At 39.3% G+C, this 14,248-nt stretch overlaps 1 protein-coding gene across 1 annotated transcript in view; it reads right to left on the bottom strand.

Moving 5' to 3' along the window:
* Positions 1-1,018: 1,018 nt before the first annotated feature.
* The window catches only part of MYB (MYB proto-oncogene, transcription factor), a 45,273-nt gene continuing 32,043 nt past the window's right edge, over positions 1,019-14,248 (bottom strand). The window contains 1 exon segment of the mRNA XM_027770256.1: positions 1,019-2,399. Coding sequence (XP_027626057.1) covers positions 2,283-2,399 — 117 coding nt within the window. The 3' untranslated portion in view covers positions 1,019-2,282.

Below are 14,248 nucleotides of genomic sequence, written 5' to 3'. Positions count from 1 at the left end.
ACCCAAGCACATCACTTGTATGAAAATTCAAGGTCTAAGTTGGAACAGAGTGACTAAAGGAAATGAAAAAGAATTTGTGTAAAAGGGATATTGTAACACTATAATAAGAACAATGGGCTGAGAGGTGGAGCCAGTGTAGATTTATCTGTAAAACTAAGGTGCTGGACTAAATGGATGATAATGGGATGCTCTAAAAACTAACAGCTGACCATCTGGTTCATATCCAGGTGTACCCTTGCCTTCTGGATTCTGTTCGGTTCTTCCTGAGAGGCCCTTGGGTGGATATGTGAGGAATTAGGGAAGCAAAGTTAGGGATGACCTTGACTGGCTCTCTGTGAGGTCTTTGTAGGTAGCAGTGCCCTGGCCCAAGATTACTTCTCCTGTTCAAGGCTCTCATTTTCCATGATTACCCTCCATATGGCAGTACAGGCTTACACTTAAATGCATGCACTATCCTGTGGCCCTCATATATCCTGCCTCATCCAGGTCATCAGTACCTTTGTCAATAAACTCTCCTTGCATTATCTCAGTTCAAATGCTGTGGAGCCCTGACTAATGCATTTTGGAAGATTCCTCTTGATTGTCATTGTGAACCATTTAACTGGCTTTGCTTGTCTCCATAGTAATGATTCTCAGCTTTTTACATAATGTTCAGATGGTATGCACATTATTATTTTCTTATTCATTTTTTTAATGTATTTTATTTAACTTTATTTATTTACTTATTTAATTTGACCAGGGAGAGACAGAGCATGAGAAAGAGAGAGAGAAAGAGAGAGAGAGAGAAAGTGAGAAAACAAGCCGCCGGGCCTGGGACTTGAACCACGGTTGACCATGTGGGAGTCCAGAGGCCTTAACCAGCATGCCACCTGCTGGCCCCAGTATGCACATTATTAAGAGAGGAAAGTGCTTTGAGTTTACTCCACTTTCTTAAAGGCATCTCATCCGCAATCACAAGGAAGAAAACAGTCAAAATATGTAAAATAAAGGTACAGCTTTATTTCGCTACAAGGCAGTAAGTAAACTGTCATATCAAAAGTTCAGTGCCAGCCATCTCGCACCAAATGTTCTTAAGGCAGCAACTGGCTCTCAAACCCAGTCTCTGACTACCTGGCTGCAAACGCAGACTCTGTGCGGCAGTTCTGAGACCATATACTGAGGAACCATGAGTAATGTCAATCACACTTTGAACCCCCGAATGAAAGAACAGTCAGGCTGAACGCAAAACAAAACATAGGACATCAACAACAAAGATCTCCCAAAAAAGAAGTGCAATGCATGCTTTTATAAACCAACATTAACCAAAAAAAAAGTAAAAACAAAAAAAAGAACAAAAAAACACACACAACAAATACAAAAATCTCCCAAATAAGTTTTCCAATGTATTACAAAAGGAAAAAAAAGTGTGTGTGTGTGTATACACGTGTATATGTACTCGTATATACACATATATAAATATACATGTATATACACACACACCCACATACATATATATATATATATATAAAATTTAAAAAGACTGGAATACTAGTGCATAGTCAATTACCTAACTCCAAGTTTCTCTTCTTTTATCCAAGCTCTACTGCCCCTCTGATACTAGCAGCATGTCTACAGGCTAAGAACCATAGCAGCAAAACACATTTTTCATTTGGCATTTACAAAATTAAATTACTGAATAAAAAATATAATTTTTTATAAAACTATTTCATACAGTAATAATTTTTAAAGCAAGCTAACAAAAAACTCATCAAATGGTCTAGTACAGTAAATATACCTCCAATGTTATTAACCATAAATGAGCACTTACAATTTTAAATCTCCCATAGTATTAAGCCATTTATAGTAATGCTTTCTCCGGTTTTTAAAAATCTATGCATATGTTTAGTGACTGAGAAAAGTGAAATACTGGAGTACCTTTTTGTTTATTTAAAATTAAAAAATAAACTCATCACAGGAAAAAATACTGATCTGTTGAATTCTCTAAAATACAGATAAATCATTTTATGTTTTTTTTAAAAAAATCTGCATTAAGATATTAACAACTGGCTACAATACATTACCTAATAATTTAGGTAAGACTGTTATTTATTTTTAAAAAATTCTTTTAGTTGGGTGAAATCCAATATTTCACCCAACTAAATGCACTTGGTGCTGCTCTCAACTGTTGTACCACAACAAAAATAGGCTCTTCTCCTATTCATGAAAAGTTTCATGTCGAGGAATGATATATTCAAAGTCATCTTGAAGTGTTTTGAAAACCATAATGCTTTTCTGGACACATCTCACATGACCAGAGTCCGGGCTGAGAACGCATTCACGTATTTCCGCGCCTGACCGGAAGCCGTCATCTGGTCCTCTGTCTTTCCACAGGATGCAGATTCCCAGGCACCCACACAAGGCTGAAAGGAAAAGGAGGATGACAGGAAGGTCAGACCAGGAAGCACACACAATAGCGCACAAAGACTCCCAGTCCCAGCAAGGCCAGCACAGGTCACTTGATTGTTAAATGGGCAAGTGACTGACACCAGGAGCCTTTGTCAGGTGGCATCTCAACGCTGGGAAACCCAGAAATCCAGCATTCAGTGATCTTAATGATCAGAAATTAATTATTGTTAAGAGGGAAAACTTGCTGCAAACAAGATTCATAAGCTCAAACCACTTTGTGCTTGAAAGCCTTTTGCCTTTTGGTGGATTTTATGAAGTTGATAAGAATGAGCGTAACTCCAGATACCTAAAGTGGGCTGTGGGCACTTACTCACTAAGTCAACAGGTGAGTGCTTGAGCCATGTGAGTGAAGCAGCTCATGCAGGCACTGGAATTGATTGGCACCTGCTAAACATGGTATTGTTTTCTCATCAATTAATTAGACATATCTGATGATCAGTAGAGCTTGATTTTTACAAGTTCATTTATTTCTTCCATGAGCAAGAGAGACTGAGAGAGAGACACAGAGAGGGAGAACCCCCTAAACGGTCTTTGATGCCACAATCCCTGCCCCCACCCACAGTCAGCCCTGGGTCACAGGTGCCCACGTACCTGGTATACTCAGGGAGGTCTCTGGACATGAACCCAGAACCTTATATAGGTCAACCTTGCAAAGAGTTGTGTTTTACTGCTGTGCCCACTGAAGCTTAATTTTCAAAGACATACTGCGGGATATGAGATGAGCTAATATCTCAGGAACATCTAATGCCAAGGATGGTGTTTAGTACTTCATTCAGATGATCTTATCTAAATAGCACATCACTCTGGGGGACCAGCAGTTAGCATAACGGCTATGTCACTGGATTCCCATGTAATCGACCACGGTTCGAGTCCTGGACCCGGCGGCTTAAACTCAGCTGGGTGCATGTGCGTGCGTGCCCAAGATCCCGAGAAGAGAATAGAGGAGAAGGGATTGTGGTGTGGCCATCCCCCCTGGGGGGTGATTTCTAACTTTCTGTCTCTCTGTCTTTCTGGCGAGCACACACACTCTACGAAAAAAACAAAAACAACAACAACAAAAAAAAACCCTCTCCAAAAAGAAAAAAGCACACACATTACTCTGGGAGGCAGGTTCATTCCTTATTCAGCCTAGAAAGAGGACATTCAGAGTGAAGGTAACTTGCTCAAGGCCATTCTACAAGGAAGTGGTAGAGTGGCTTTGAACCTTGGTCTGTCTTCTAACAGCCCCCGCTCTGTGTTGCCTCAAACTAAAAAATGCACTATTTATGCTCCGCTTAGTTTCCAAGGGGATTTAAGATGATAACAAAATAACTAGACGACAACAAGGGCTAAAAAGCATAGAAAGAGTCACAAGGAAACAAATGTGGGACAATAAATACCATGAAGATGGAGTGAGATTTGCACACAAAACCCTTGCTATGAGGTATAGCACCCCAGCTAAATGTAAATCCCCACTGAACTCCAAGTTCTCTACCAGCCAACACACAGAGGAAACAGAAACAGCAGATGTAAGATCTAGTACTCATAAGCTCAAAACGAAACTAGTGGTTTAGAAAAAGCACAACAATTCCTGGTATTGACATCTAAGAGGGATTATTTGCATGGGACAAAAGAATAGGAAAGGCCTCGGTCTGCAGATTTGAAGCATCCTTTAAGAGACAAAGTGAACACATGTGAAACAGGTAGAATAACGACAGTGTGTGCAGATTTGTGGTGCCACACCCAGGGGAACGGAGATGGGGCACTGAGGAACTACCGAGGTTCCAAGGAAAGGGTAAAAACAGGCAGGACTGAGGTGGAAATGTCCGCGTGTGATCCAGGAGGGAAACAGCAGGGAAGAGGCAGAGCTGCGATGTGTACGTCGCTGGTGGGGGGTTCTGGAAGGAAGAGAAGGAGCCGTCCATAGCAGGTTCGACGGTGACATTTAACAAGCCCTCACCACGTGCTACCCAGGCTTCTAGGTGTCTCACCTCACTCGACTCTCACACGAACACCAGCAGCACAGGTAAAAGTCACTGCACCTATTTTACAGACCAGGCAATTTGAAAGGAAGGGAGAATCAGGCAACATGCTCAAGGTTACTGAGCTAAGAAATAACGTGCAAGAATTTTACTCTGAAAGCAAAGAGGTTCAACATGTAACTTGAAATACTACATTAAAAGATAGGTTAGCCTACTATTTCCCAAGAACTGTAAATCACAAAAATGATCGACAGTTGTTTCGGGCTGACTTCTGACACTAAGTCACATTTCATGTTTTCCTAAGCAAAACCATTTAATGAGTATCACAGCATTCTTTGGAATAGTTCTGAAATAAATAGGGATGTGTCCCTGGATGCAAGTGTGTGGATTAAATATATGTATTTCTCTGGTGTGTATCTGTCCGTTCAAATTCCACATCCTAGTTTATTTGCTTATGTGTTTTGAGCATTTATTTAAAACACTAAATTGGCACAAGAAATCAATTTTAAATATTGATTTTTGAATCAATTAAAATGGCCGGCAAGTGGCATGGTAGTTAAGGGCACTGGACTACCATGTGGCCAATCGTAGTTCAAGTCCTGGATCTGGCAGCTTGCTTCCTCACTTTCTCTCTTTCTGCCCCTCTCTGGTTAAATTTAAATAAATAAATACTGTTAAATAAAATAATTCTTTAACAAATTTAATGCTATCTTTTCAATGATTGAGGTTGTGTTTGTAGTCACTATAGTAATGTGACATACAATAACTATTTGAGAGTAACTAGTTCAGTAGGTGGATGCCCACCATGAGGTACTATGCAGTGCTTTTTTTTTTTAAAAGAATTATTTATTTTATTTTATTTATTTTATTTTTTTTTAATTTACCATAGGGCACGTGTACTCACCAGAGAGACAGAGAAGGAAAGTGAGAAAGCAAGATGCCAGATCTGGAACTTGAACTGTGGCCAGTCAAGTGGGAGTTCAACACCTTAACCACCATACCACCTGCTGCCCCCAATGGCTGAACTATTTTATATCCCCACCAGTAGGGCACAAAGATTACAATTTCTCCACATCCTTGCCAATACTTGCTATTTTCTTTTTAAAGTTTTTTTTTTTTACGTTCAATCACTGTGTATCATTATAGCATACCAACTGAATTTTTCCATCATGAATACACTGTATATTGGTTCAGTCAAAGATATTACATACATATTATCATTAATAGATAATTTTCCATCTTATATGCAGTGCTTAGAAGCAATGATTCGTAGCTCACAGAGCCAAGAGTATGACTCTTAAAGGACAAGTGACAGGAAACAAAATGAAATATTTTAACATACTAATGATATGTATGTAAACTTAAATTACATACAGATATACACACAATAAAGGAAAAATATGCATCTTGAAAAAATGGGAGGGGAAAATGAAAATGAAGAGAAAATTGTTGAAACAGAAAGAAAGGATTGCTTCTCTCTTTTCTGATTAAGAATGTTTCTACTTATCTGGACATCAATTAAAACAGAATTAATTTACTAAATATACAAATTCAGTATCTTAAAATATAATCTTAAAACAATCTAATGCTTTCTTTTACTATACCTCCTGGTACAAGTCAAGTTCTGATTCTCTAAACTAAGTATTGTCAGCTTTATACATACAAATACACATACACATATGTATATATAATCATTTTAGAATTACTTATTTAATTAATGTTATTATTTATTATTATTATTATTTTCTTTTTTTCTAATTTTACCAGAGAGAGAGGGAAAGTGAGACAGCAAACCACCAGGTCTGGGACTCAAACCACAATTGTCATGTAAGTCCAGTGCCTTAACCACCATACCACCTGCCAGGCCCTGTATATTATTCTTTTAAGTTTATTTATGGGCCAGCTCCATAGCACAGTGGTGCTGCTCAAGAGAAGCAGGAGCCCACATGGCAACTGTGGTTTGCATGCCCAGCCCAACCCGCCTGCTGCCTGGCTACCAGTGGCATATGCACAAGTGCCAAAGGTCAGTTGGGGCTAGAGGACTGGAGGAATGGGGTTGTGGTGTGACCAGATCCTGTGGAGGGTGCTATCTCTGTCTCCATCTCTCTCTTGCATGCACGTACATGGATGCTATCATGAATAAAGAAAAAATATTTTATGTTTATTTATTTCTTCAATGAAGGAGAGATAGAGAGAGAGAGATACACAGAGAGGGGGACAGAGATACAGTGCCTCCAACAGGGTCTTGACCCTGTGATCCACTACTGATCAGTCCTCGGTCATGTACACGTGCATACTGGTGTGTTCAGAAAGATCTCCACATGCAAACTGGAAACCTACCCATGCAGGTCAGCCTCACAGAGCATCAGGCCTTGAAGCTATGCCACTATTAAGCCCCAGCTTAATATATTTCCGACTGTGCTCTTGTTAGTTTCCACATAGCTCATTGCTTTAGTCATTATTTGTCTATTCCTCTATAACCAGATATTTAAAACCAGATCAATACAAAGAAGGTACAGGGCCAGCCCAGGGCACTGGTGGTTAAGGTGGCTGGGTCCGACATGCAGACTGCACAATTCAAGTCATAGACCTGGCAGCTTGAAAAACATGCAGAGCACATATGTACATGTGCTCCAAATCCTGTAAGGAGGGAAAGAAGGGATTGTGGCATGACCATTACCGATTAGGAGGTGCTTCCTTACTCTCTTCCCACTGTACTTTGGCAAAATTACAAAAACAAAACAAAAAAGAACAAGGTACCATGTATTTTTAATTTATATTTTAAGAAAAGTTTTCAAAAACTAGTTTCTCCTAATTCAAAACAGAATTTATATAGAAGTACATTAAAATGAACAAAACAGGGCCAGGAGGTGGTGTGGTGGCTAAGGCGCTGGACTCCCACATGATTGATCATGGTTCAAGACCCAGACCTGGTGACTTACTTTCTCATTTTCTCTCTAGAAAAAATTTAAAATAATAGTTAAAAATAAAATAATTTCTAAAATAAATGAAATATCCAAATTGCAGAAAGTCGAGCATTTCAGGGGCAGATAAGCTTTGAAACTCAGAGCCCAGGGCAGGAGGGCCCACTGGGAACACCTGATTCCTCACCTATAGACAAATACAGGTTGCAGAAGCTGCACCATGCAAGAACCACTGTGCACAGGAACAAAGTGGTCAGCCAGTGGGGCTGTTCCTTCTCTGCACCAGGAGAGCACAAAGCAAGCACATCTCACAGCAATGAAAGCAACAAATGTGACGGAGTAGACACTCATACCCATGGCATGAAGGTGAAAGAACATCAGAAGAGGACCTAGCAGACGGCGTAATGGTTGTGTTGCTAGACTCCCATGTAGTCGACCGTGGTTTGAGTCCTGGACCTGATGACTTAAAACTCATGCTGGGCTCATTTGCGTGTGTGTGTGTGTGTGTGTGTGTGTGTGCCCCTAAAGTACCGAGAGGTGAATGGAGGAGAAGGGATTGAGGCGTGGCCATCTCCCCTTCCTCTCCCCCACTGAGGGGAAATTTCTTGCTTTTTGTCTCTCTGTCTCTTTCTATCTCTCTGGTAAGCATGTGTGCCCTATAGCAAACAATCTCTTTAAAAAAAAAAAAAAAAGCAGCAGAAGATCAGAAGATTGAGTGCTTGGTTTAAGCAAGTGTGTGTGTGCCCCTAAAGTACCGAGAGGTGAATGGAGGAGAAGGGATTGAGGCGTGGCCATCTCCCCTTCCTCTCCCCCACTGAGGGGAAATTTCTTGCTTTTTGTCTCTCTGTCTCTTTCTATCTCTCTGGTAAGCATGTGTGCCCTATAGCAAACAATCTCTTTAAAAAAAAAAAAAAAAGCAGCAGAAGATCAGAAGATTGAGTGCTTGGTTTAAGCAAGAAATGCGCCCCCTTTCTCTCTTATGTTGAAGCCCTGGGGCCCTATGCCACCTTTTCAAGCAGACAGAATGTTTTTGACAAAGGAAGATTCAATGTCTTTGTGTTAGAAGAATATCTTTTAATATTGTCATATATACCTTTGCACATCCTCCTTGGTCCCGCTCCCTAAATTTTAGTTTCTTTTACACTAAAGAATTGGTAAGAATTGCAATTTCTGCATATGAATTCTTGTTAAATTACTAATCCACGGTGCTATTACAGACATGTCATTCTAGCCTAATTCACTTCAACATGAATAATCCTACCCGTACATCCTCCTCCTCTTTCGGGGAGTCACCCTGCTTTTCCTGTAAAGTGCCTTTAATTGCCCGTGGGCAGAAGTGAACTATAAACAATCTGTCAAAGCTTTAACTGGGATATCCTGTTAAAGCACTTTAAATAAACACTCAGATCCTTTGGAGAAAACAGAAGAAATACAAGGAGACAGGACTATGTCCACAGGTGGTTTTCTGTCAGAATCAGATTCTTTTCTCATTTTCATTTAGAATGTGAATGCTTTTTTACATCATGCAGAACAACTACTACTATTGTTCTATTCATATGCAACTTTGCATTGTACCTGCTGACATAGAAAGCCTTGGCAAATTATGTGTTTTCCAATGTGCAGCCCTAATAAGAAACTTGTATGAATCATAAAAATACATTTAAGAAAAGATTTTGTAAAACCATTGCTACTCGTGTGATGGTATTGTTTTTAGGTTTTTAAAAAATAATAAGCAGGTATGAATGGTGTCCAAAAGAAATAAGAATTATTTGATTATTCTATTTAATCCATCTTTAAAAAAAGAAAAACAACAACAAACAAACAAACAGTACTCTGAACTAAAATTCTAAAAGTCAGAATTCCTTCCCAAAGGAGAATCTTTTTAAAATATATCAGAGTATGACCATGTAGAAATCTTTCATTGTGTCTTAGCAATCAGAGAGAAAGCCGAGCTGAAATGTTGCTAATGCAAGCTTAATAGGTACCAAGTTTTTCTTACCAGTAAATGCTTCCCTGTGTCTGCACAGTCCAGTTAAATACCTCCAACATCAAGGTGGTATTTCAGAGAAAAGAACATTAGAGGTTAGGGGACTCAGGGTCCAAACAGTGGCTAGGGGTTGCATCCACCATGGTCTCCCCTTCCTAAGCCTAAATTGATAATTACTAATGTGATGGACATTTATCAAACTTGGAGTTTGTCCCAGCTGTCTGTAGGAATGTCTTCATCATACATGTTTAAAGCCTTTATCTTACATATTTATAGACTTTCCAGCAATTTGTATCTCGTAGCCTAGAGTGTCACAGTTTTTTGGAAGAAGATCTCTTTCCTTAGTGACACATTAATTTCAGACAATTAAGACTAAGACAAATACCAAATTGCTCTAAAGCAATTTTATCTTTGCTGGCCTACCCGAATCTGAGAAGATTCTATCTCAGCGTGTTTATTCTCTCTGTCACCAAACAAAGCAAATGGAAACACCATGTCTTGTAATGTCTGGGGCAGGGCACTCTGACCCTGAACTCAACATAGCTTCCCCCTTCACTCAGCCTTTCTCAGTGCAACCCAAAAGCTAGACACAGAAAACGTGCTTAATTTATAACATCTATTGAAAGGAGGTCACTGAAATACTGCTGACAGTTTGTGAATATCTGCCAGGGTAAGTGAAAAAAAGTGACCGAAAGAGAGAACTAAATGAGCATGGCGATATCCAGGGGAGCAGGCTAACAAGAGCACACTAGGTTAGGAGCTGCTCAGAAAGATCTAGATCAAGGTAGACTGTTTCTTGTTCACATGCCAACTCCAGCAGCAGAAAACTAGAGAAAAACCGTCAATCAGTTGTTCCATCTCCATAAATATATCAAAAGATCTGACTATCTTTATTTCAGGGAACCAGTTGAATCAGCTCTCTCTCTTGCTGACCCACTGACACAGTTCTGCCAGAGTGGAAGAGGGAATAGCATGCAACAGGAAATAATCCACCACACTGCCAGAAAACCTGGCCATTGGTGAGGCCTCCTTGTCTATATTTCTGAGGATGGAAACTGTACAATTTTCTGCCCATATTTTTATTAGGTATTATACTGATACCTAATTATACTGGGTTGTTGGAAAAGTCATGATGCATTTTTTTGCATATTAAAACAAAATATCATGACTTTTCCAACAACCTGATATTTATTAATAGTATAATAAATAGTACCGGTATCCCCTGGATTAGTGTGCCACCATCTTGAAAGCAACATTGTAATGATTTATCTTCATGTAACCTTGCATGATGAGTGGAGGCTATCCTACAGTTCCCAGTTTATACAAGAAATAAGTTTGGTCTGAAGAAGTTACTATATTAAAGTTATACAACTCAAAAATGGCAGAGTCCAGGCTCAGCTGCTGTGGTGCAGTGGTACTATGAGCACTCTGCAGTGGTGGAAGCCATATGATGACTCTGGTTCAAAAAACATGCCAAGTATGTATGCGGGAGCCTAGGATTCTTAGTAGCTGGAGGGCTGGTGATAATGGAGTCATGGTGTGATGAGACACTATTGAGGGGCTTTTGTTCTACTTCTTTACTCTCTCTGTCTCTTTCTCTCTCATGCATGCACATGTTTTCAATGATTAAAATAAAACAGTAGAATCCAGACTAGAACCCAGATTCTGTGGCCTGCATGTTGCTTTATTGCAGACCTGTGCAACGCCTATGATAAAAAAAAACGGGCTTGCCTTATTTAAAAAAAAATGCCAATTTTCATAAGCAAATCACATTCACATGAATACAGATAAGAGCAATCCAAAATACAAGGAACCAAAAGGCTCAGGAAGAAAGTGAGTTTCAATTGCTAGCAATAATATTTTAGAGTTCTTTGATGTTGTGTGTTTAAGTAATAATGGCTTGAGAAATGTACTTAAACTTAAACTCACTGTTTTAAAACAGTAAAGCCATCACAAGCCAAATCAGGAAATTAAAATTTAAGGCTGTCATTCTGTGGTTACAGAAAAGAGGAAAGTGAGTGAGTAAAATGCACACAAACACATCTCTTACCCTTGAGTTTTACAGAGGAATAAGTTTCCTTTTCCTTGCAACTTAAGAGAAAAATAGACATTTAGAGGGCTTATAACTCAAGCAGTTTGGGATCTACCAATAAAAAGGCCCACCTTAAAAATATTTATATTAGCATAATATGTTTATTTCAAAATGTAGAACAAGTGGAAAGCATACTGAAGAAACAGGTTGCTCTTTTCTCGTTGCAGAGGAGGGAGCTCTGCGTGTGAGTTTCTGCCTTGGTCTTTGCAGGGTAACTGTTTTATTTATTTATTTTTTAAGTTTATTTATTTCTTCTATGAGCCAGAGAGACAAACAGTCCGACAGCACTCCCAGCAGGGTTCTGATGCCATAATGCATCCCTGGCTCCAGCCAATCTTGACTGTGGACATGCATGTGCATGGCACACTCGGGGAGGTTTCTGGATGAGGATTTGGACTCTGCCCTGTAGAAGATTGTGTTTTACCTCTGTGCCATGATCTGGTCCCCTCACAGGGTAACCTGAATAGGAGACTCCAGTTGCAATCTACAGCGAATCTGCCTTTCCTGCTTCAAACCACAAGCTTTCTAGGCTGATTGCTTTCACTATTTCCTCAATTGTAATCATTTTATAAGCTTCTAGACTTTTATAATATGGTAAACATAGTAAAAAGGCTGAGTACTGACAAGGTGTGGCGTGAAAATCTCACATATTCTGAGCCACATGAAAGACAGGGATATCAAAAATATCTCAGAACATTTTTACTATAAAAGTACTCTGCTTGTTTTCCCAATGTAAAACTACTTAAGTTATAAAAAAAGAAAAAGAAAGAAAAAAATGAAAACTAACCATTATTAATATTATGCAACTGTCACAATTAGGTATAAATAATTTAAAAAATACAATCTGTGCATAATGGCTTATAGAAGCCTCTATTTAAGCCTCTTTTATTTAAACTAAATAAATTCCATCTATATATTATAGATTAGGAGCTACCTGGGAAGTTCTTTGTTATTAAAATTCACTACATCTCCATGACAATCCACATAATAATGAATATACTCAGCACCCTGATTTTGGTCTCAAACTACCATTTCCCACTAAATGGATCCAGAAAACTTTGGGGGAATGGCTAATTTCAAGAAACATGAAAATGTGGTTATTAAGTTAAAGTAACTTACGTTTAACAGAGTTGGGGCCGTAGTCTAGTGGTTAAGGTAGGCAAATCCCACATGGCCAGGGTTGAGTCTTGCCCTGCCAGCTTGAAAAACATGCTGTTAGTGCCCAAGATCCTGACCCATGGAGAAATGGAGAAGGGAGTGTGATGTGACCATGTCCCGCTGGGAAGCACTTTCTCCCTCCCCACTTTTCTGTCTGTCTCTGCCTGGCAAGTGGATATGTCAAAGTTTTCTAGCCCTCTGAGCAATTTTAGAAACATAGAAAATTCTGTTTCTCAGCAGCCCTAGCCACAATGGCCTCAGTAGTGGCCATCCTGCGGGACAGCAGCACATCGAACATTTTCATCACTGCATAAGTTCCATTAGATTGCACTGGTATAGAGATTAAGGAGATTTAAGAAACTTAACCAAACCTGAAGTGTGAAACGGTTTCAGTTTTGATCAAACTGTGGTGTGGTGGTTAAAGGAGCTAAGTCCCACATGGCTGACTACACAGTTGGAATCCTGGACCCAGTAGCTTGAGACATGTGTGCATGTGTGCCCAAAATCCCCAAAGAAGAGAGAAATGAAGAAGGGATTGTGATGTGACCATTCCCCATGGGGGTGGGGTGCTTCCTCTCTCTCTTTCTCTGTCTCTCTCCAACAAGTGCACGTGTGCTCTAGCAAAATTGAGAAAAAAGATCCTTTTTGGATTAATGGGAAAACTTTAAAATATTCTGAGAACCAGAATATTAAGGATTTATGTTTTTAACGATTTATTTAATTTTATTACTACTACAAGTATTAGCATTTAACTTGCTATAGGGCATATGTGCTCACCAGAGAAAGAGAAAGGCATCAAGCTGCCAGGTCCAGGACTCGAACTATGGTCGAATGTGGGAGTCTAGCACCCCCAACCACCATGCCACCTGCTGGCCTTAGAAATCATGTATTCTATGATCTCAGAAGCCAGATCTTCATGTCACAAAACAAAGGAGATTCTTGGAAGATAGCACTCATTCATTTTTTTTTCTCCAAATGAATCAGCTGCCTATCATGGAAGATTATTAAAGTATATTTCATCATTGTAACTCAATAAACCTTTACAGTATAAATAGGAGAATTGATTCTCCATTTTATCTTTTATGTTCCAATCTTCAGTTTGGGGGAATTGGCAACTATTACCTTTCCACAATAGCAATATATGACTTAACCTCAGCACTTGGATATTCGACTCTGTAGAGTACCAAATATGATTGATTTATACTAGAAAATACTGATTAATAAAATAGAGCTACTACTTGAATTTAACCAGTATTTCCATTAAGTAAAATACAAACACATTGACAAATTTCCATACTATTTTTTTTAACATAATGGCATTAAAAACTTTACAGTAAAAAAGTAGACAACCTATTTTTTATAAATACTGACATTTTGGCCAACTTTTAAAAAAATTTGCCCTGAGGCACATGCACCTGCCAGAGAGACAGAAAGTGAGAAAGCACCCTCTCCCACGGGAGATGGACACACTACAAATCCTTCTCCATTTTTCCATCCTTTCAGGATTTGGGGCATGCACACACATGCCTGGCATACTTTCCAAGCTGCTGGATCTGGGGACTCTAACTGTGTGCTCAGCAGTGTGCACTCCAGCTGCCCTAACTACCATGCCACCAGGTGGCCTCCAACTTCTTTTCTTCCTCCTCCCTTTTTTTTTTTTTTTTTTTTTTGTGGGGTTTTT

Source organism: Tupaia chinensis, unplaced genomic scaffold, assembly GCF_000334495.1.
Source record: "Tupaia chinensis unplaced genomic scaffold, TupChi_1.0 Scaffold000117_2, whole genome shotgun sequence".
Lineage (NCBI taxonomy): Eukaryota > Metazoa > Chordata > Mammalia > Scandentia > Tupaiidae > Tupaia > Tupaia belangeri.
Note: the sequence above shows the minus strand (reverse complement) of the source record. Positions and strands in the feature narration are given on the sequence as shown.